General features: G+C 54.6%; 1 protein-coding gene across 9 annotated transcripts in view; it reads left to right on the top strand.

Annotated features, from left to right (window-relative positions):
- Nucleotides 1-19,867, top strand: part of ZC3H4 (zinc finger CCCH-type containing 4) — a 56,247-nt gene extending 36,380 nt beyond the window's left edge. For 7 of the 9 annotated variants that reach the window (XM_057711656.1, XM_057711653.1, XM_057711655.1 and 4 more), the window contains 10 exons: nucleotides 587-768; nucleotides 1,482-1,578; nucleotides 1,685-1,824; nucleotides 2,378-2,485; nucleotides 5,268-5,379; nucleotides 6,159-6,268; nucleotides 11,201-11,565; nucleotides 11,779-12,122; nucleotides 15,002-15,253; nucleotides 16,506-19,867. In XM_057711656.1, coding sequence (XP_057567639.1) covers nucleotides 587-768; nucleotides 1,482-1,578; nucleotides 1,685-1,824; nucleotides 2,378-2,485; nucleotides 5,268-5,379; nucleotides 6,159-6,268; nucleotides 11,201-11,565; nucleotides 11,779-12,122; nucleotides 15,002-15,253; nucleotides 16,506-18,025 — 3,230 coding nt within the window. In that variant the 3' untranslated portion in view covers nucleotides 18,026-19,867. The remainder of the gene's footprint in view (nucleotides 1-586; nucleotides 769-1,481; nucleotides 1,579-1,684; nucleotides 1,825-2,377; nucleotides 2,486-5,267; nucleotides 5,380-6,158; nucleotides 6,269-11,200; nucleotides 11,566-11,778; nucleotides 12,123-15,001; nucleotides 15,254-16,505) is intronic. The other 2 variants (XM_057711654.1, XM_057711662.1) reach the window with 2 other exon arrangements.
- The last annotated feature ends 475 nt before the right edge of the window (nucleotides 19,868-20,342 follow it).

Raw genomic sequence — 20,342 nt, 5'->3', positions numbered from 1 at the left:
CTTGTTGTTTGAGTGACTGGCCATTCATTTTTTTTCTTTCAGCCGTCTTTCTTGGACTCCTCCCTAGATAGGCCCTGCTCTTTGGGGAGGTTCTGGACTAGCCTGTCCAGTAGAAATATAGTACAAGCTACCATGTAATTACAGATTTTCTAGTGGTCACATTAAAAAAGTAAAAGGAAACAGATGAAGTTAATTTTAACAACACATTTTATAAATACATTCCAAATCGTATTTCAACATGTAATCCAAATAGACAAATGTGATATTTTATATTCTCTCTCTCTCGTTTTTCACTACGTCTTTGAAGTTCCAGCATGCACTTTATACTCCTAGCATTTCTTAGGTTGGCCAGCCACATTTCGGGTGCTCAATGGCATACGTGACTGGTGCCCGTGTTAGTCAGGGGACTGCAGTGAGTGCTGCGGCGGGCGTGTGTCCACAGTGCTGAGCCGCCCCTGCCCAGTGCCCCAGCGACCGTGAGTCAGCCTCGAGCGGCTAGGAAGTCTTCTTAGAGCAGGAGGAAATGTTTGACCTTGGGCAGACAGTGGGTTAACGTCTCTCCTGCTGGTGGGTCCTGTTCTCTCAGGCACTCACTGTCTGTATCACCATGCAGGCAGCCGGGGCCGCGGCAGGGGCTACCGAGGCCGAGGAAGCCGCGGAGGGTCTCGAGGCCGAGGCATGGGCAGGGGCAGCCGAGGCAGGGGCAGAGGGTCCGTGGGAGGAGACCACCCAGAGGACGAAGAGGACTTCTACGAGGAGGAGATGGAAGTAAGACTTTCTCCAGCTCGGGGGAGAGGGGGTGGGAGTGGGGGCTGGTGGGCTGCAAGACTATGTCTTAGTCTGTAAGACTAAGGTGGAAAGAAAGCATCAGAAGGCAGGTTTATGTGTGTAAAATGTTCATTTATTATTTGGAATAGAGAAAACCTTCCTATGGTTCAAGATTGAAAGTACCAAAGGGTGAGCTGTCAGAAACATCTTCATCCCACTGCAGTCTCAGTGCCTTAATTCCCATCCCTGAGGACAGGGTTCCCAAGGGTGCTCTCAAAGCGTTTAATACCTTTGCGGTCAGGTGCCTATTTGGTCACCCCATACACACACACACACGCACACGCACACGCACACGCCCGCACACGCCCGCACAGAGGGGAGTCACCACACTCGCTGTTCTGTCCCTACCCGAGACCTTGCCACATGGCCCCTTGTTCTAGCTGCACAGCTGTCCCTTGCTAGCTGCCCAGTGGGCTGGGAGTCCTAAGAGTGAAGACTGCGAGGGAAAGGACTAGGACCAGGCCCCGCTTAGGCTGTGGTGTGTGAGGAGGGGGCATAGGTGTGAGTCCCTGGGTTGCTCACTTGCCTTTCTGAGTCTGACATTGTCCTGAGTGGACAAAAAGGCAGAAAGGGGTGGAGTGTGTGTACTTCGGTACATTGTTCATTGTTCCCCAAATGACACTTTCTTGCTTTCCTTCCCTCTGAAATTCCAGTATGGAGAAAGTGAGGAGCCCATGGGAGATGAGGACTATGACGATTATTCCAAGGAGCTGAACCAGTACCGCCGGTCCAAGGATAGCCGAGGACGAGGTGGGCGGGGGCCACAAAGGGCGAGTCAGTGGGGCTCCTTCTGGCAGCTGTTGGACTCGGGTCCTGGGGAGAGGCTGCAGGTTAACGCCGTTTCTCTCCCCTGCAGGGTTGAGTCGAGGCCGTGGCCGGGGTTCCCGAGGTCGAGGGAAAGGGATGGGCCGGGGCCGCGGTCGAGGTGGCAGCCGAGGAGGGATGAACAAGGGCGGAATGAACGACGACGAAGACTTCTACGACGACGACATGGGCGTAAGTCGACTCTTCATTCTCATCTGATGTTTTTACTCAAGGCTCCTTGAAATTCCTTTTTTTTTTATTTTTAACGAGTTGTCCTCCGAGTCTGGTACTATCCGCCTGCTCCCATCAGCCGTTCCCGGTAGGGCCTGTCGGCACTAATCATCTCTCACGGGGGATGCGCTGCTGGTGAGACCCTCTGTTTTTGAAACCACATCTTTGTAACACCTACGGTCACCTGTTTTCTGAGTCCCTGAGTTAGCCCTGGAGAGTTTTCCAGAAAGGCTCGTGCCACCTCGTCTCGAAACAGATGGGTTCCTACGTAGGTGTGTGGTGCGCAAGTCCTCAGCTGCCCACACTCCATGCTCCGGGGCTCAAACCCCACATGCCTGGCGCTGGTTGGAGCCTGCTGGTCAGCGCTCCTGTTACTCCAGGGCGTGCTTTTCCCTGCCAGGCACCCCCTCTTACTCTCACTCCCTCAACACTTGTCTCCACCTGGCCTGCACAGACCCCTTCCCAGCCCTTCCTTTTCACTCTTGTTTTCCTTCACGCTCTGTGTTCCTAACAGGACGGCGGCGGGAGCTACCGGAGGAGTGACCACGACAAGCCCCACCAGCAGTCCGACAAGAAGGGCAAAGTCATCTGCAAATACTTTGTGGAAGGGCGGTGCACATGGGTGAGGGGCCAGTTCCACTGCCAGGGTGCCCAGAGCAGGGAGGTCACACTCACTGGGAGCAGTGTTCGCGTGGGCTTGGGGTGATTGTCTGAGAGGTGCCTGGAGGGCCTGGAAGACTCGGGTCACTCCTCAGAGTGACTGAAGGGCCAGGACAAGATAGATGAGACATCCGGTTTTTTTGGCCAAAATTTTCACCCAATCCACGTGGCCTCAGATGTCTTGTTAGAATTGATGCTCACACAGAGGTGTAACATATCCTGGTTGAGTTACTGAACTTTAATGTTGGAGAGGGAATCATTAAGGCATCCAGACAGAAAAGGGGCGGGGGGTGGGGGTCAGACCAGCTTTGACCTTCACAGCAGAGTCTAATGCCAGGAGATGGGCCAGTGACCTCAGAGTTCTGAAGGAAACAAGTATAATCTAGTGTTAGTTCAACCAGCCAGCTTTTTATTCACACATACAGGCAGTGGGCAGATACTGGCAAGCGTGTGCCCAGGGAATGCTGCACCTGTGTATCTGTCTTAGGAAAAAATATTACTGTGTGTCAAACAAAGGTGTGTGTGTGTGTGTGTGTATAGAATATTCCTTATTATAGTTGCAGTTCATATTGTTTTTAGAAAGTTGAAATATGAGGGTGAGTCAAAAATTATCCGCACTCTGGCTGTAGCATTTATTTTAATTAACTTTTAGAAAAAACAAATACATCATTTTTCAACATAATCTTCTTGCTTTTCAGTACAGTTTGTCCATCTGTCAACAAGCTTTCATATTCCCTCATTAAAAAATGAGTTAGGCTGAGCTGTGAGCCACAAATACACCGCTGTCTTCACTTCTTCATCAGAAGTGAATCTTCGTCCTCGTAGGGCTGCTTTCAGGGGACCAAACAGGTGAAAGTCCAATGGCGCAGATCAGGACTGTGGGGGGGATGCTGTAACACCACAAACGAAGTCATCCACGACGAACTTAGGTTTCGAAAAGTTTGTGTGAGACGGGTACTGAAACAACTCACAGAAGAGCATAAACAGAAGTGTTTGGGTATCTGCAAACAAAATTTGGACCGATGTTCTAAAGAAGGTGAAAGTTTCTTAGAATCATTACTGGTGACGAGACATGGATTCATCACTACGAGCCTGAGAGTACACGGCAGAGTATGTGTGGAATGGAAACACCTTCAACTGCCGACCAGAAAAAGTTCAAAAGTCAACCATCAGCTGGAAAATTGATGTTTACAGTTTTCTGGGATTCTCAAGGGCCAGTATTGGAACATCATCAGGAAAAAGGTTCAACAGTCAACAGTGCTCTTTACAGTGAGATGCTTCTTGGAGAGCTGAAGCCTCAACTTCGGATTAAACGCAGAGGACTGCTGTCCAAGGGTGTTGTGATCTTGCATGACAGTGCACGTCCACGCACTTCTGCTGACTGTTGACACTCTGCAAAAACTTCGTTTTGAGGTGTTAAAGTATCTTTCCTGTAGTCCTGATCTTGCTGCATCGGTCTCTTACCTGTTTGGTCTGCTGAAAGCAGCCCTACAAGGACGAAGTTTCACTTCTGATGAAGAAATAAAGATAGCGGAGCATTCGTGGCTCACAGCTCAGCCTAAAACATTTTTTAATGAGGGACTACAAAAGCTTGTTGACAGATGGACAAAGTGTATTGAAAAGCAAGGGGTTTATGTCAAAAAATGATGTATTTGTTTTTTCTAAAAGTTAATTAAAAGAAATTCTACAGTCAGAGTGCGGGTAATATTTGACTCACCCTTGTATATATAAACAAAAATGAGTAGCTATTTGTAAGAGAAAGAGGGAACAGATATAGAACAGTTTCTCTTTTCAGTTTAGCTGGATGTTGTTTTGTTTGGATTGTACAGTTTGACTGCAAGTAGCAGAAAACTCCACTCCACTGGCTTAAACACATAGACATCTGTTTCTCAGAACAGAGAGTCTGGGAATTCCCTGGGGGTCTAGTGATTAGGACTCTGCACTTCCATTGTAGCTGACATGGGTTTGATCCCTGGTTGGGGAACTAAGATCCTGTATGCCACATGGTGCGGCCAAAAAAAAGAAAAAAGTCTGGGGCCAGGAAGGAGGGTGCACTGCAGGGCTGCTACAGTGGTCAGTGGCACCATGGGGGACCCAGATTCCTTCCTACTTTTTATTCTGGCATCTTTAAGCATGTGGCTTTTGTCCTCATGGTTGCTTAATGGCTGCTGTGCCTCCAGGCATCACATCTAAGGGCTAGGAGGAAGAAAACTGTATGAAGGGATTTTTTTTTTTTTTAAATCAGGGCAGTATTGTCCTCCCTGGGGACTTTCGTGTACATCGCATTGAACACAGCTGCGTGGAAAGCTGGAAAATGGAGTATTTTTAACTGGGCACAAACCAAATTGGGGTTCTGTTAGGAAGGAAAAAGCATGAAACTGGATAGTGGTTGTTATGCAGCAAAGAGTGAAAAACAGTAAGTGGGTAAGAGAGGCAAAGGCAAGAGGAGGAAGAGTTAAAAAGAAGCAGTGAAAGGCAGCAGAATGGAGCTGGGAGAACAGAGCACGTGGGGGAGGGAGGCAGGGGCACGAGAAAGGAGCACGCGCTGTGGTGGGCGTTTCAAGTTGGCGGGAAGCTTGCATGTATTTGTTTGCCTTTCCTGGGCCTCCTGTCCTTTGACGCCGGCGGGGTGGGGGCTGGAGGGGGGGGGTGGTCGTTTCTGTCATTGGTCCCTCTGTGCTTCTGCAGTGACAGAGCAGTACTCCTTTTGCAAACAGCTTACCTTTTCACTGCTTCTCTTCCAGGGAGACCACTGTAATTTTAGTCATGACATCGAGCTACCAAAGAAGCGAGAACTGTGCAAGTTTTACATCACCGGATTTTGTGCCAGAGCTGAGAACTGCCCCTACATGCACGATATCCTTTGCCCACGCTTGTTCTGACGGAGGGCGCAGAGCTCCTTTTCTCCTGTTGGTGATAACAGCTGACTTTCCCTGCATTTCCGCTCTGTGTGCCGGGGCTGTGCCAGGAGCTTTCTGCGCGCCTCTGTCTCTTAACCCTCACATCTGCCCTGTGCTGGGTCTGCTGTTCCTAGTCTGCAGATGAGTAAACTGAGGCACGCACGTTATATATTCCCTTTACATATACAGTTGATCCTTGAACAGCGTGGGTTTGAACTCTCCAGGTCCACTTAGAGATTGAGTTGTTTTCGGTGGTAAGTGCTACAGTACTACGCCATCTGCAGCTGGTTAGACCCACAGATGCAGAACTGAGGGTGTGGAGGACGGGTTATAAGTTATACTCAAATTTGTGACTGCACAGAGGCTTGGCACCCCTAGTCCCCATGTTGTTCAAGGGTCGAGAGACTGGCCTGTACCAATGTCCGTTATCTCTCTGAGATTTTTCAAATGGCTGTGTAACCGTGGGCAAATCATTGAACTCGTCCCCTCTTCCTGGTGAGTGAGGACCTGAGTACACAGCTTCAAGGCCAGCACGATGGGGCAGGAAGCACTCTGGAGTGGGAGTCTCGAGAACCGGGGTCTCATCTTTGTCATCTGCCAGCCTGCTGTGCAGTCCTGAGCCAGTCACTTCACCTCTCTGGGCTTTAGTTTCCTTGTCTATAAAACAAAGGAGCTTGGATTCTGTCCTCAGGTGGGTTTCATGAGGGGAGGCTTTTCCCTTAACTTGCCATGAACGTGATTTTCCGTGTAAGCTGTACCACACGACTGGGAACTGCATCAATGGCGATGACTGCATGTTCTCTCACGACCCCCTGACCGAGGAGACCAGAGAGCTCTTGGACAAGGTAACAACGTCCAGGCTGACAGCAGCCGTAGCCGGTGGGGACTGGGAGCTGCACCTGCCTGTCTGGCCTCTATGCAGAACCAGAATCCCTAGTCGCGTTGATCTGGAGGTGGGCCACGTTCAGGAGGAAATGGGGACTGTATTCTCTGCAGGGAGAATGGAGGCGATCACATGTGTGTCTCCTTTCTGGCCAGGGTGTTTTCATTGGGGGGTGGCTCCCTAAAAGGAATGTTGCCTTGTGTGTCTCGTGACAAACCTCGTGACTTCTTAGCTGTCCTTTAGAGAGAGCCTGTGGTACACAAAGAGGAGGTGAGACTTGGGATAGGTTCTGTTTTGATGGAAAGGTCAGATGTTTCTTTCCAGGTGTTAAGGATTCTTACGTAGTAGAAGAAGTACAGGGCAATGGGAGGCTCTCAGGATGGGGAGGCATCAGGGATTCCTCAGCAGCCAGGTGACATTTGAAACTCAGCCTCATGTCTGTTGTTCTCCCTGAGGAGTCAGGCTGAAGACTTGGGGCCCCTGGTTACTGTCCTTGGTTTCCTGACATCCGTCACGGGGTGAAAGAGTGTGAAAACGTGTGTCCTTTCAGATGAAGGTTTTCATGCTTTCTTTCTGGTTCCCAGGAGGTTTAAGGGGATTGACTGTATTTTGAGAGTGGAAAGAGTCAGTGTCTCAGCCAGCTTCAAGAATCCACCCACTGGGGCTGCCTGAGGGCTTGAGGGGAAGTCCTGCATAAGCAAAGCAAGAGAATGTCCCCTCCTCACTGGGAGAGCATTTGTGGAGAAAGTTCTTATCTTTGCCAGGCACTTCGGCCAGTTATCCTAGGAACAGGGATTTGTTACTGGTAGCTATCTAGAATCTGTGAATCATTCCCAGAGTAAGCAGTGGGAAAAGTAATGGCGGCTTCACTTCTCCTTTGAAGAACTAAACAATCTCTGACTGAGGACTGCCTCCTGCTGGAGGTTCAGAGTTTGCGCTCTAGACCAGTACTGTCTGATAGGAACATCATAGAGCCACAAATTTAATTTTCTAGTAGACACATTTTAAAAAGTAAAAACAGACGAAATTAATGTTACCAATATATCTTTTTAAAAAAATATTTATTTGGTTGTGCTGGGTCTTAGTTGTGGTTCCAGGGCTCCTTAGTTGTGGCTCACAGGCTTCTTAGTTGTGGCATGCGAACTCTTAGTTGTGGCATGCACGTGGGGTCTAGTTACCTGACCAGGGATCTAATCTGGGTCCCCTGCATTGGGAGCGTGGAGTCTTAACCACTGCGCCACCAGGGAGGTCCCTGTGCTCACTTTCTTCCTCCCTTCAGCTTTTTTTTCCTACTTCTCGCTGACATTTCTGTCTGTCCAGATACATCAGCTTCCAACCGCCCACTCAGGTTTGAGACGTGCCTGCCTTTGGGGCTGTCGGTGACTATTCTGTGAGAGCGAGTGGCAAGAATGATGCAAAGACTCCCCTCCACCTAGATTCCTCTGTTAGCATCATTTTGCCCAATTTGCTTTATCACTTGCTCTCACTGATGTTTTTTCCTTGAGCCATTTGACAGTAAGTTGCACACATTATAGTTCTTTACCATTAAATCCTTTAGTTACTGTTCTGTACGTACACTGTTTTATAGTCAGGTTTGTCGAGGTATGGTTTGTATCTAGTTTAAAAATAAAAAGGTATTCCCACTTTAGTTCTGAGTTTTGACAAACACAGAAAGCCATGTAACCACCTCACAATCTAGGTAGAGAAAATTCATTCTTTCACCCCTAAACTCCCCTTTTATAGTCAACGCGTCTCCCGTCTCTAGCCCCTGGCAATCAGTGATCTGTTTTCTGTCCCTGTAGTTTGCCTTCTCAAGAAAGTTACATGAATAGACTTACATGGTGTGTAGCTTCTAATTGTGTGTGAGGTTTATGGAGCCTTTCGTTGGACATAATGTGTTGGAAATTGGTCCACGTTGTTGTAGGCATTGTTGGTAGTTCATCACTGTTTGTTCCTGAGTAGTACTCCACTGTGTGGATGATCTAAGGTTATCTAGTCACCAGTTGAAGAACATTTGATTTGTTTCCAGTCTGGGGCAAAAGCTTAGAATTTTTAACAAACGGACATGAGCTTATTTCTTTGGCCTGATGAAGCTTGGCCCACGCAACTTGTATATCCACAGGTATGGTGGTCATTTTCCATTTAGAGGATGCCTTTGACATTTGGAAACCCAGGAATCATTCCGAATCAGTTGTGGTTGGGGAGGTTGTAGGACCCAGCAAGGCCCCGGTTGTCTGGTGTGAGGGGTCTCCTTGCTGCAGAGAGGCCCAGGAAGGGACGCACGGGAGTCTCTGGAGATAGATGTGCCGAAGGACTGGCTGGATGGTTTGAGTTCAGCTTTCCGGAGTGGAGGGGGGTGATGTCGACATCCCTTGTGTCTCATGCATCAGTGTCCTGGGCTCTGATGCAGTTCAGCCCCTGTCTTCGAGGCAGCGCTTGTGGCCCAGGGCGAGTGGCGGGTAAAGAGATGAATGGCGGGTAAAAGAGAGTGCTGGCTGTGTCCCGGGCTGGAGTCCTCGTTAAGATTTTGTGGGGTGTGTGCAAGGGGTGAGGGGGGCGAAGTCCTGGAGTGGGAGCCGGCCATAAGGTAAGACTTCTCCCAGCACAGGACGGGCACGGAAGCCCGGGCACAGTGGGGAGGCAGAAGCAACAAGACCCAAGGAGGGTCCAGCACTCGCTGGGAAAGGAGGCCTGCCTTGCCGGGGGCCAGCGATATTCTCATGGAGGCTGGCCTGTGGGCCAGCTCTTCAGTTCTTTTGGTTATTGAGTTCACCGTGTGGCCATGAGTGCCGAGCACTGTGCCAGGCAGGGGGCAGAAGTGGAAAGATCACCGCAGCCTCTGTCCCCAGTGGAGGGGCCGTGGGCTGGGTGTTCCACGTGCTGAGGGGTGCAGAGGTGTGCGGCCCTAGTCTTGGCGGCAAGGGGAGTGTGGCACATTCAGTGGCTGGACTGCAGCACCCCGTCCCTGGGCGGGGAGGAAGTTGTGGTCAAGTTTGTTCTTGTTTAATGAGGTATATAACCTTGTTAGGCTTTGTCTACACCTGAGGGCATTGAGTTGCCATTGAGAGGATCTAGCAGTGCAGGGCTTTGGCTTTGTGACCTGGCGGAGGACGCCAGGGAGACTAGACGGGAGGCTGGGGCGGGGTCCTGCTCAGAGGCTGTGGGACCCAGGCCGGAGGGTGGGGTTGAGCCAGGCAGCAGCTCCAAGGCAGTTTGGGTGTGGGGATGAGAGAAGGGAGGGGTCAGGATCACACCCCATCCTGGCTCGGGCAGGGAGGTGGGGGGGTCTGCTCTTCACAGAGCCCAGCTAGTGGCTTGTGGAGGAGCGGAGGTGCGTGGAGTGAGGTGCGGCCAGGTGGAGGTGGTGCCTGTAGCTCTGGCCAGAGAGATGATGTGGGAGCCCCAGCTGGGAGCTGGTTAGTGGTGAGGAGACAAGATCCAGGCATCAGGTAGATGCTGATTCCATCATTGGGGCAGTGGAGGGAACGTGCAGGGATCCCAGAGACCCCCGAACAGGATGCCATCGGGGGAGGCTTGATGAGGAGGTGGCACTCAGTGACCCCTACGTGAGTGGCAGGCAGGAAGGAGCGGTGAGGGAGGCTTGTGCCTGGCAGGGGACATAGTGTGAGCTGCACTCATGGTTGAGGAAATGTGGTCCTGGTTCAGCGGGCGCCCTGGGCTGCTGGTCCAGGGCCAGACCACACCTTGAGTAGCAGGGCTCTAAGTGTCAAATGTTTTCCACTGATCAGTCTTCCAAGTTTTCCCTCCCCCTTGAGGCCAAATTCTTCTTGGACCCTGCATCCCTGGGTCCACATACCATTGCTGATGGTAAACAGAGAGAAAAGCTGGGAACTGCCTGACACCTGTCAGGAAACCCTGCCTCTGCCACCCACACTGCCACCATCCCTGAGGGAAGGAACAGGAGGAGTTGTCTGGAGCAGTGCTGAGGCTGCGATGCCAGGCCCGGGGCTTCTCAGAGCCCCACACTAAGATCCACTAAGGCACGTGTGCCGAGGTCCCCAAGGCCACCTGGGCCCAGGTTGAACAATTTGCTGGGGAGACTCCCAGGGCAGAGCATGTTGTCCTCTTCCTGGCTGAGATTTTGCTCCAATGAGAGCGCACAAAGCAGAATGTGCAAAGAGAAAAGGCAGGGGGTGAAGACTGAAACCAGGCACCAGCTTCCAGGAGTCCTCACCCAGGAGCCATGTGGGACATGGCTAACTCCACAGGTTGTGACAGCATGTGTGGAATGTTGTCTGCCATGGGCGTGCGGTAGAGACTCAGTGCTCAGGGTTTTTTATTTATTTATTTATTTATTTTTAATCAGTGCTCAGGGTTTTTATTGAGGGCAGCTTCTGCCTGGCACGTACCAAAATCCCAGACTCCCAGAAGGAAAAGGGATGTTGGGCAGAAAGCACATTGTTTGGGCAGACAGTTTAGACACAGTAAGCCCTTCTTATCAGTCAGGGAATCCTGGGAACCCTCTCAAAATCCAGTTCCCAGGCACCAGCCAAAGGCCAACACTGCCAGCTGGCCTTCCAGGAGAAGCAGGCAGGCCTGCACAGGACCCTGACTGGTGAGATGCTCTGCTTGAATCCAGACTGAAGTTGTCCATCTGGCCTGTTACAGGTCTCATGGTGGGCCCTGGGGGTCTTGCCCTTGTGGAGGTGGGCGTCATCCTGGCCCGCGGGTCACCGAGCGTGGGTGCGGCCGTGGTGTGGGGCGATGATTTTTTTTTGCCAAAGAGGCTTTGTGGTCATCGGCTTTATGCTGCAAGGGCCTTGGGGTATTGAGGCGTTTTCCTCAGAAAATTCAGCTCTCAACCCTGGGGCTCTCATTCCAACCTGCCTCCTCCCCTTTCCTGACTCTCACTGTCCGTCCTTCTCGCCCGCAGATGCTGGCTGATGATGCGGAGGCGGGTGCTGAGGATGAGAAGGAAGTTGAGGAGCTGAAGAAGCAGGGCATCAACCCCCTGCCCAAACCGCCCCCCGGCGTGGGCCTCCTGCCCACCCCACCCCGCCCCCCCGGCCCCCCCGCCCCGACCTCTCCAAATGGCCGGCCCATGCAGGGTGGCCCCCCGCCCCCACCCCCGCCCCCGCCTCCGCCCCCCGGGCCCCCTCAGATGCCCATGCCCGTGCACGAGCCGCTGTCCCCTCAGCAGCTGCAGCAGCAGCAGGACATGTACAACAAGAAGATCCCCTCCTTGTTTGAGATTGTGGTGCGGCCCACAGGACAGCTGGCCGAGAAGCTGGGAGTGAGGTGAGTGCCCTGGGGCTGCTCCGGGCCCAGCTAGGCTCCTCTGTGCCAGGGCCCCATGGCTGCGCCGGCGTCCTCCCTCTCTCCACAGCCCCCAGAGGCCTGGTCTGGAGCCCTCCATTGCTCAACCATGAGCAGGCTTCCGTGTCTCCTCGGGGATGTGGCTGTCACCCTTCCTCTGCAGCCTCTCTCACGAGCACTATTTTCTCCTTCCAGGTTCCCTGGTCCTGGAGGACCCCCAGGGCCGATGGGCCCCGGGCCCAACATGGGACCCCCGGGGCCAATGGGGGGCCCAATGCATCCTGACATGCACCCCGACATGCACCCGGACATGCACCCCGACATGCATCCCGACATGCACCCCGACATGCCGATGGGCCCCGGCATGAACCCTGGCCCGCCCATGGGACCTGGTGGCCCTCCAATGCTGCCCTATGGTCCTGGAGACTCCCCACATTCTGGAATGATGCCCCCCATCCCGCCAGCCCAGAACTTCTATGAAAACTTTTACCAGCAGCAAGAGGGCATGGAGATGGAGCCGGGACTCATTGGGGATGCAGGTATGCAGGGCTCGGGGTGGGGCTGCGTGGGCTGCTGGGGTCCGCACAGTGGAAGGCAGTCAGGAACGTTTGGTTTCTCTTCCTTGGTCTGAGTCTTTGAAGACATGAATCCAACTCCATCTCTGTCCTGTGAGTGGTTGCGTTTTCAGTGACGTGGGCTTCACTACCATGTTGAGTCTGGGAGGGGTGTTATGAGCATCGTCACTATAACTTATTTAATTTCTTGTAAATTTTGCTTGGTGTGTGTGGAACAGGAACGTGGGAAGTTAGAGGGGCGGGTGCGGAACGGTGTTGAACGTCAAGGCTGAGGTGTCCTCAGCCAAAGCGGCCTCCTTCTGGGTGGTTCTTGGCTTGGAGCTGCCTTGTGACTCTGCCTGTTCTGTCCCCACCACTGACCACCTTCCTCCCTCCTTTCTTTGCTTTCTTACTAAAACGAGAACGTGTGTTGGTAACAGCCTAAATGTCCGACAGTGAGGGTGCTTGGGTGACAGGGCTGCCTTCAGAAGGATGAGAGGTGTCGTCGCTGCCAGGGGCCAGGTGTGCTTCCAGGCCTGGGGCCAGAGCAAGCAAAGCATGCAGTCCTTGCCTTAACTGCATTGTAATGGAGAGAAACAGACAGGAAATGCGTGAAGAGGGGCGTCAGCTCATTTCGGCACTGGTCGTTGCTAGACGTGAAGGGGGGCGCCGGGTGAGGGTGACGGGGGAGGCAGGCTGGGAGCGCCTGTGTTCTGGTGCATCGCAGCCAGCAGAGGCCTGAGCGGTGAGTCAGGTGTGAAGGGAGGGGTGAGGAGGAGGTTGGGAGCTTAGCTTCGGCGGCAGCTGCAGCAGGTACGGAGGCCCCAGCCAGGCATCTTGTTTGTGAAAAGCAGAGGTGTCCACGTGGCTTGGAAAGACTGGAGAGAGAAGTGCCTGCACACAGGACCCTGTGGGCTGTGGCAAGGGGGACTTGGTAGGAGAACGGTGGGCAGAGCAGAGGAACACAAGGGTGAGGGACGTTCGGAGGGGCCGGAGGGCGCAGCTTGTGGGCTGCCTCTGAGTCACCCTGGGCAGAGGGGAGGTGGGTGGCAGCTGGGAGGTGACAGGGAGCAGCAGGGCTGGGTTTGGAGGTGGCGCCGCAAGGCCAGCGTGACGAGGTGGCAGGGGCGGGTGGGGTGCCGGTCGCGGGGCAGAGTCGCTGGTGGGTGCTCACGCCGTGCCAGGGTGGGGTGGGGCAGCGCTTCTGCTCTGGTCACGTTAAGCACGAGATGCCCATTTGACAGCCACACAGGCGTCAGGGAGCTGACCAGGGTGGAGGTCAGTGTGAGCGTCTTTGGCATCTAGATAGTGTTCAGAGGCATGAGAGCAGGTGTTTGGGGCAGGGAGACGGGAGTGATGTGTTCTCAAGGGAGAAAAGCAGCTGACCTGAGGGGGCTCCTCCCAATTTAAACAATGTGTATGAAATGTGCATGGAAAAGGTCTGCGTGGGGAAGAAACCCAAAAGTCTGTCAAGCTGGTAACAGTTGGTATCTCTGGGGTAATTCGCTCTAACGCCCATATCGTGAAATCTACCTTTTTAGTACCGTTCGGTTGTTTTTAATATATTCAGAATTGCAGGACCATCAAGTAATTCACTCTTGAGTTGCGTGTGGGGAGATTGGGTGGGACTGTTGTTTAAGGAGTGTCCCCAGCTTCAAGCCAGGTGTGGCACTAGAGCAGACTCGCCCATCAAGTTCACATATTATGCAGTTGAGGGGTTAGAAGAAAATGATCCTTCATTTTCTGTTTCATAAGCCTTGTATATGCAGTGTTTACCCATTTAATTGTTTTAATCCTGAAAGTTTAAATTACAGATTCACTTTCTTGGTACTGCTGGCCACGTTTCAGCAGCTCAGTAGGGGCGCCACATGGCACGGTCCATTTAAGGAATGCTTCATCATTGCAGAACGTTCTGTGGGGCAGTGCTGACTGGACTTTGTCTCTGAGACACACACACACACACACACACACACACACACACTCTCTCACACTCCAGGCACGTCATCAGAGATCTGCGCACGCCATTCCCCTCATCCTTGGCTCTGACTTGGGTAGCACTCGTGAAGGGAGGTGGCTAGTGCCGGGCACCTGCCCGCCCTTCAGGAATGAAGGCAAACCCTTCAGCCTTGTGCTTGCTAGATGCTGTGTGGGAGAAACACCCCCCACCCCCATCTCCTTAAACACAACAGCATGCCCATACACATTTGTGGAGTTAGGAACCCATAAAGGAGGAGGAGGAGGAATCACCCATGAGTCTCTGGGTTGACATGTAACCATAGCAACATTTTGGTGTATTTTCTTCTCTTCTAGTCTTTGTTTACCACGGTTGAACTCGTATTATGAGCTTACTCTGAGATTAGGGTGTGTTTTTCTTTAGTGATTGATTGATTTAAAGAAACGGTAAAATTAATGCTCATCAAAAGTAATTAAAACATATCAGAAATTGTGGAGTAAAAAGTGAAAGATCTCTCAGCCCCTCTCTCCCAGTCTCCTTCCCAGAGGGACTGTTTTTTGTCTGTCTTTTCAAGGCCTTTTCTTTGCGTTTTACAAACATCCGTACGACGTTCTGTCCTGTTTTCACCTCATGAGCATTTGCCCATGTCACTAAACCTCACCATGAACCCCATTCTCAGTGGCTGCATCCTCGGTGGGACACCACCCTCACCCCCCCCCCCCCATTGGCTGCTCTGTCCCCGGCCGCTGGGCTTTCTGTGGGGCCCCCCCGGGGAGGGTCGGAAGGGACGGGCTACACGTTCTCACCCATCGCCATCAGGGGCTGGTTTCCCAGTTAAGGGCATGGGTGGGTCGGAGTTGGCGCTGTGAGGCCCTTCCCGACATGAACCCTCGGTTCTTCCCTGCCACAGAGGACTACGGGCACTACGAAGAGCTGCCGGGGGAGCCTGGGGAGCACCTCTTCCCCGAGCACCCTCTGGAGCCTGACAGCTTCTCTGAGGGAGGGCCCCCAGGCCGGCCGAAGCCGGGCGCCAGTGTCCCTGACTTCCTGCCCTCGGCCCAGAGGGCCCTGTACCTGAGGATCCAGCAGAAGCAGCAGGAAGAGGAGGAGAGAGCGAGGAGGCTGGCTGAGAGCAGCAAGCAGGACCGGGAGAATGAGGAAGGCATGTGTCCTCCCCCGGGGCAGGGGCTTTTCCTGATGGGTGCAGGCCCCCCGCACCCCCCCCCCCCCCCCCCCCCCGCGCCGCTGTGCAGGGGAGAGTTGGGGAACGCCTAGGTCAGGTTTTGCGTCGGAAAGGAGCCTGTGTTCGGGGAGGACCCCTGCCCAGGGCTGTGAAACTGCTGGGGCTGCTGCATGTCCCTGAGAAAATCAGACACAGGGCTGCCCTTCTGTGTGGTGGGGTTTGGGAGAGACCCTGATCCCATCAAGGAGGGCGGTGGGCTGGTCCCTGGAGGAGGCAGCAGGCAGTAGAGGAGGTGCACCCTCACAGAGGAGGCTGGAGGGAGGTGCTCAGTCCCACTTGCCTCCAACCCTGTTCTCGGGAAGCCAACAGATGAGAACTAGTCATTGACGTAAACCAGCGGTAATCACAGTCGCAGCTGCTAAGTCTCATGGTGCCGTGCAGTGACAGTGACCTGATGGCATCCACTTCAGGGGGAAATGGCACGAACAAAAATGGTGTCTAGAACCTGAAGCCAGAGGCCATGGGTGGCCCTGACAGGAGCCGAGGAGCAAGTGAGACAGTGAGAACAGGGGACAGCCCCCTCCCCTAGGGGCTCCGGTTGCACCTACCTGGAAAGTTTGATGTGGGCCAGCTTGTGAGTCTGCCCACCTGGCCCCGCCTCATATCAGCTGGTGACTGCCCTGCTCTGGGTCGCAGGAACATTTTGAGGGGCCTGGGAGGTACATGTCTGTGAGCCCCAAGCGCAGTGAGAGCCGAGGCAGCAGGAACTGCTCACAGGCACTCAGAGCTGGCCTGCTGTGCTGGGGCCTGAACCTGCCCAGGAGGTGAGGAGGTGGCCGTAAAGCCCTGGGCTCGCAGTCTGAGCTCAACCCTGGCTCCTCCCCCTATCTTAGGGCACTGTCCCTGCCTCTGTTTTCTCCCCTGTCAAATGGGCCTGATGATAACGCTGTATCCTGGGTGGTTGTGACAAATAAGACACAGCACTTAGGACAGTGGTGGTGTGGGGGGAAGGGTCCACGAACGACAGCCAGAGACCTGCGAGGCTTGGTGCTTGGCCTGCCTGAGCTCACTGGCTCTTCGTGGCATCCCGTGCTGGGGAGGGGGTGTTTTAAGAGGAGAAACTGAGGTTCTGAGAGGTAAGAGGTGGGAGTGGGCGGCCATGGGGTCCAAGAGGGCTGGCAGCGGATGTGGTGGCCACTCACCATGCCCCTGCTGCTTTCTGCTTTCTCAGGTGACCCTGGAAACTGGTACTCAAGTGACGAGGATGAGGGTGGGGGCAGCGTCACCTCCATCTTGAAGACCCTGAGGCAGCAGTCGTCGAGCCGGCCCCAGGCTTCCGTCGGTGAGCTGAGCAGCAGCGGGCTAGGGGACCCACGCCTCCAAAAGGGACACCCCACGGGAGGCCGGCTGGCTGACCCCCGCCTCAGCCGGGACCCCAGACTCACCCGCCACGCCGAGGCTTCCAGCAGTTCAGGTCCAGGTGACACAGGACCCTCTGACCCTCGACTGGCTCGCTCGCTGCCCACCCCGAAGCCCGAAGGCGGCCTTCATTCCAGCCCTGCAGGCCCCAGTGGCTCCAAAGGGTCTGGGCCACCTCCTGCCGAAGAGGAGGAAGGGGAGCGGGCCCTTCGGGAGAAGGCTGTGAACATTCCCCTGGACCCCCTCCCTGGGCACCCACTGCGGGACCCGAGGTCGCAGCTGCAGCAGTTCAGCCACATCAAGAAGGATGTAACCCTGAGCAAGCCGAGTTTCGCCCGCACTGTGCTCTGGAACCCCGAGGACCTGATCCCCCTGCCCATCCCCAAGCAGGATGCAGTGCCCCCCATCCCCGCGGCCCTGCAGTCCATGCCTGCCCTGGATCCCAGGCTGCACCGCACCGCCACCTCGGGCCCCCCCAACCCCCGGCAGCGCCCGGGCACCTCTACAGACCCCAGCACGTCCAGCTCCAGCCTGCCTGACTTTGAGCTCCTCTCTCGCATCCTCAAGACTGTCAATGCCACTGGTCCCTCAGCAGCCCCTGGCCCCAGTGACAAGCCCAGTGACCCCCGAGTGCGGAAGACACCCACTGACCCTCGGCTGCAGAAACCAGCAGACTCTGCTGCCTCCTCCCGGGTGGCCAAGCCTGGCCCCACCGAATCACCCTCCCCAGCCGCCAGCCCCAGCGGAGAGTCCTCCCCGCCAGCTACCGCGCCCTATGACCCGCGCGTGCTGGCGGCCGGCGGCCTGGGCCAGGGCGGCGGGGGCAGCCAGAGCAGCGTGCTGAGCGGCATCAGCCTCTATGACCCCAGGACTCCCAACGCGGGCAGCAGGGCCGCGGAGCCAGCTGCTGACGCGGGTGCCCAGCCCAAGGGCCCCGAGGGCAACGGCAAGAGCTCCGCCACCAAGGCCAAGGAGCCCCCGTTTGTGCGCAAGTCTGCCCTGGAACAGCCCGAATCGGGGAAGCCCGGGGCAGATGGGGGTGCGGCCACAGCCACGGACAGATACAACAGTTACAACCGGCCCCGGCCCAAGGCCGTCGCGGCCCCCGCCACTGCCACGGGCACCCCGCCGGCAGAAGGCACCCCGCCCCAGCCCGGCGTGCACAACCTCCCAGTGCCCACCCTCTTCGGGACCGTGAAACAGGCACCTAAGACGGGCTCCGGAAGCCCGTTTGCTGGCAACAGCCCGGCCCGAGAGGGTGAGCAGGACGCCGGGTCCCTGAAAGATGTTTTTAAAGGCTTTGACCCCACCGCCTCCCCATTTTGCCAGTAGTGTTAAGCCGGAGTCGAGCGCTCCCTGCGCCCCACCCTGCCCAGGGCAATATTTAAGGGTAGCGACCAGAGCTGGGGACTTGGGGGGAGGGGGAGGGGATCTGGGTGTTCTTTCTTTTTTCTTTTTCTTCCTCTTTTTTTTTTTTTTTTTTTTTTTAAAGTAGTGCTTTCTTTGAAACATATGAATTGTATATAACCATCTTTAACTTCTGATCAGTGCTGCGGGGCTCCCAGGCTCCTGCCAGGAGAACCTACATGTGCATGTGAACAGCTGTGAGTCCCCTGGGCCTCAGCCCCAGCTGGCACTCCACCTGGCCTGGCCGGGCCTGATTTTCAGGGACTCCTTAAAGGCTGGGGCTCCAGTCTGGTGGCTGGTGGCCTGGTGGGTTTTCTGGGCAAAGCTTGGCCCCTCCTCCTCCTCCCCCCATCCTCCCCCCCAGGACAAAGGGAACAGCAGGCGTCGAGAAGGTGCTGAGCGCTGCTGGCCCCTCGGTGCCTGCGCAGGAAGAGCCGGAGCCGAGACGGTGGGCAGGACCCGCGTGAAAGCAGGTCTAGGCGTTTCTGCATCTCCTCTGCAGTGTGCAGGCCATGACGACCCACTGCAGGGGCCAGTGGAATTGGGAAAGTAGCAAGAAAGAAAGAAAGGAAAAAGAGCCTTCGGAAGCTGCCTGGGCTGGGAGAAACAAAGTGCTTTCCCACCGCTGTCTCGTCTGGGTTCACACACAGGCCTCCCTGCCACCCTCCGTCCAGAGTTCATCCCAGAGTAGACCCGCGCCCTCCAGCCTGCGACAGAAGACTCCCGGGTGAGAGATGGACCTGGAGTCAGCAAGGCTGGTGTGGGGCGACATCCCCCCAAGAGTTGCCTCCAGGAGGCAGCTTCCACAGACCACGTGTTTTCTGTCAGTATTAGCTCCTGTCCTGTCATGTCATGGCCATGCCTTTCTCCCCTTGTGCCGGGGTCTGTCCTGGGCCTCAGAAGGCAGAGCGCCCAGTGTGCTGGCCCCGGCCTCTCTGGGGACAGCTCAAGGATCCGTGGCGTGGCCGCGCCACCAGGCTCCTGTCAGATGGAACCCTGGGTGGTTCTCAGCAAAGTGTTTTGCTTTCTCCGCTCTCTTCACACCTCCGTGCACCATATCTTTAGGGCCCGTGGTTTCGGTGTATTTGGTTTTCTTCCAAGCCAACAGGTGCGTGGGTTGAGAGGCCTGTACAGTGTTGGATTTGTGGATAGTTCCAGGAAAGGGGCCTGAGGACATGGTGGAAGACTCACCAGGGCAGGGTATGGACTGCTGGGCCCTCTCCAGGAGAGGGACTGGGACTCCTGCTGGCAGGGGGGCCGGGGGGCATGGAACCCAAAGCCTGTGTCCTGCTCTTCTCATCCGGCTGAGCCAGGAAGGGAGCAGAGATACTTGCCCCGAGCTCCCCCAGGACCCTGGCTGAGGTCCCGTCCTATCCACAGAGCCCCAGAGGAGGCCCACCCCACGGACTTGGCCTGAGGGGAACTGGGCAAGGCCTGTGTGGCCAGGGCTCCCTCCCGCCTGTGTGTCAGTACTTGTGGCTGTCGCCTGCCTTTTTTCTCCTCATCCCACCATCTCAACCACCTCACTTAAGGGCCCTGACTCTTCCTTGCTAATAATGAGGAAACATGGTGTCCCAGCCAAAGGGTTCCCCCTCCCACCTCCTTGGGGTGGGAGGTTAGAGAGGGTTCTATACAAACCCCCTCCCCTGGAAAAGAAATAGTCTTTGAGTTTGGGGCCAGAAGCAAGGGTGGGAGAGGCAGCCCCACAGGGTTAGTGCACCATGATCAGGTTGGTTTGGTTTGTCTTTGTGTCTTTTTTTTTTTTTTTTTAAACAATCATCAGTGAGATTTTTTTCAGCCACCAGTGTTGGCCGTGAAGCAGAGGGCTGCAGCCCTTAGTATTTGTAAGATAAGAAGGAATACACAGTGTGGCTGTGGTTGGGTTTTTTTTCCCTCCTTTGAGAATTTCCTTTTGTAAAAGCAAAATTAAATACTTTTTTAAAACTGAAATCTGTGGATGAAATAGAAGCTGGAGCCCTCCTCTTGGAATATTCAGCCTAAGAACCTCATGGGACTATGAATTGACCCAAAATTTTCATTTGCCATCAGGCCGAGCTTTTAAAGAAAACTTGTTCTCTAACCAGGATTGTAACAAAAGTGTAAATACTATTTCAGAGTTGAAAGTTGATGGTGCAAATATGTATATAACGTACTGTATTTTTACAATGATCGTCGCATGACTATCCCGCCCCTTTTTGTACTCCATATCTGTCTTCCAGAAACGTCACCTGCCCTTTCTCCT

The sequence above is a fragment of the Hippopotamus amphibius genome, chromosome 16, assembly GCF_030028045.1.
Source record: "Hippopotamus amphibius kiboko isolate mHipAmp2 chromosome 16, mHipAmp2.hap2, whole genome shotgun sequence".
In the NCBI taxonomy this organism is placed as follows: Eukaryota; Metazoa; Chordata; class Mammalia; order Artiodactyla; family Hippopotamidae; genus Hippopotamus; species Hippopotamus amphibius.
Note: the sequence above shows the minus strand (reverse complement) of the source record. Positions and strands in the feature narration are given on the sequence as shown.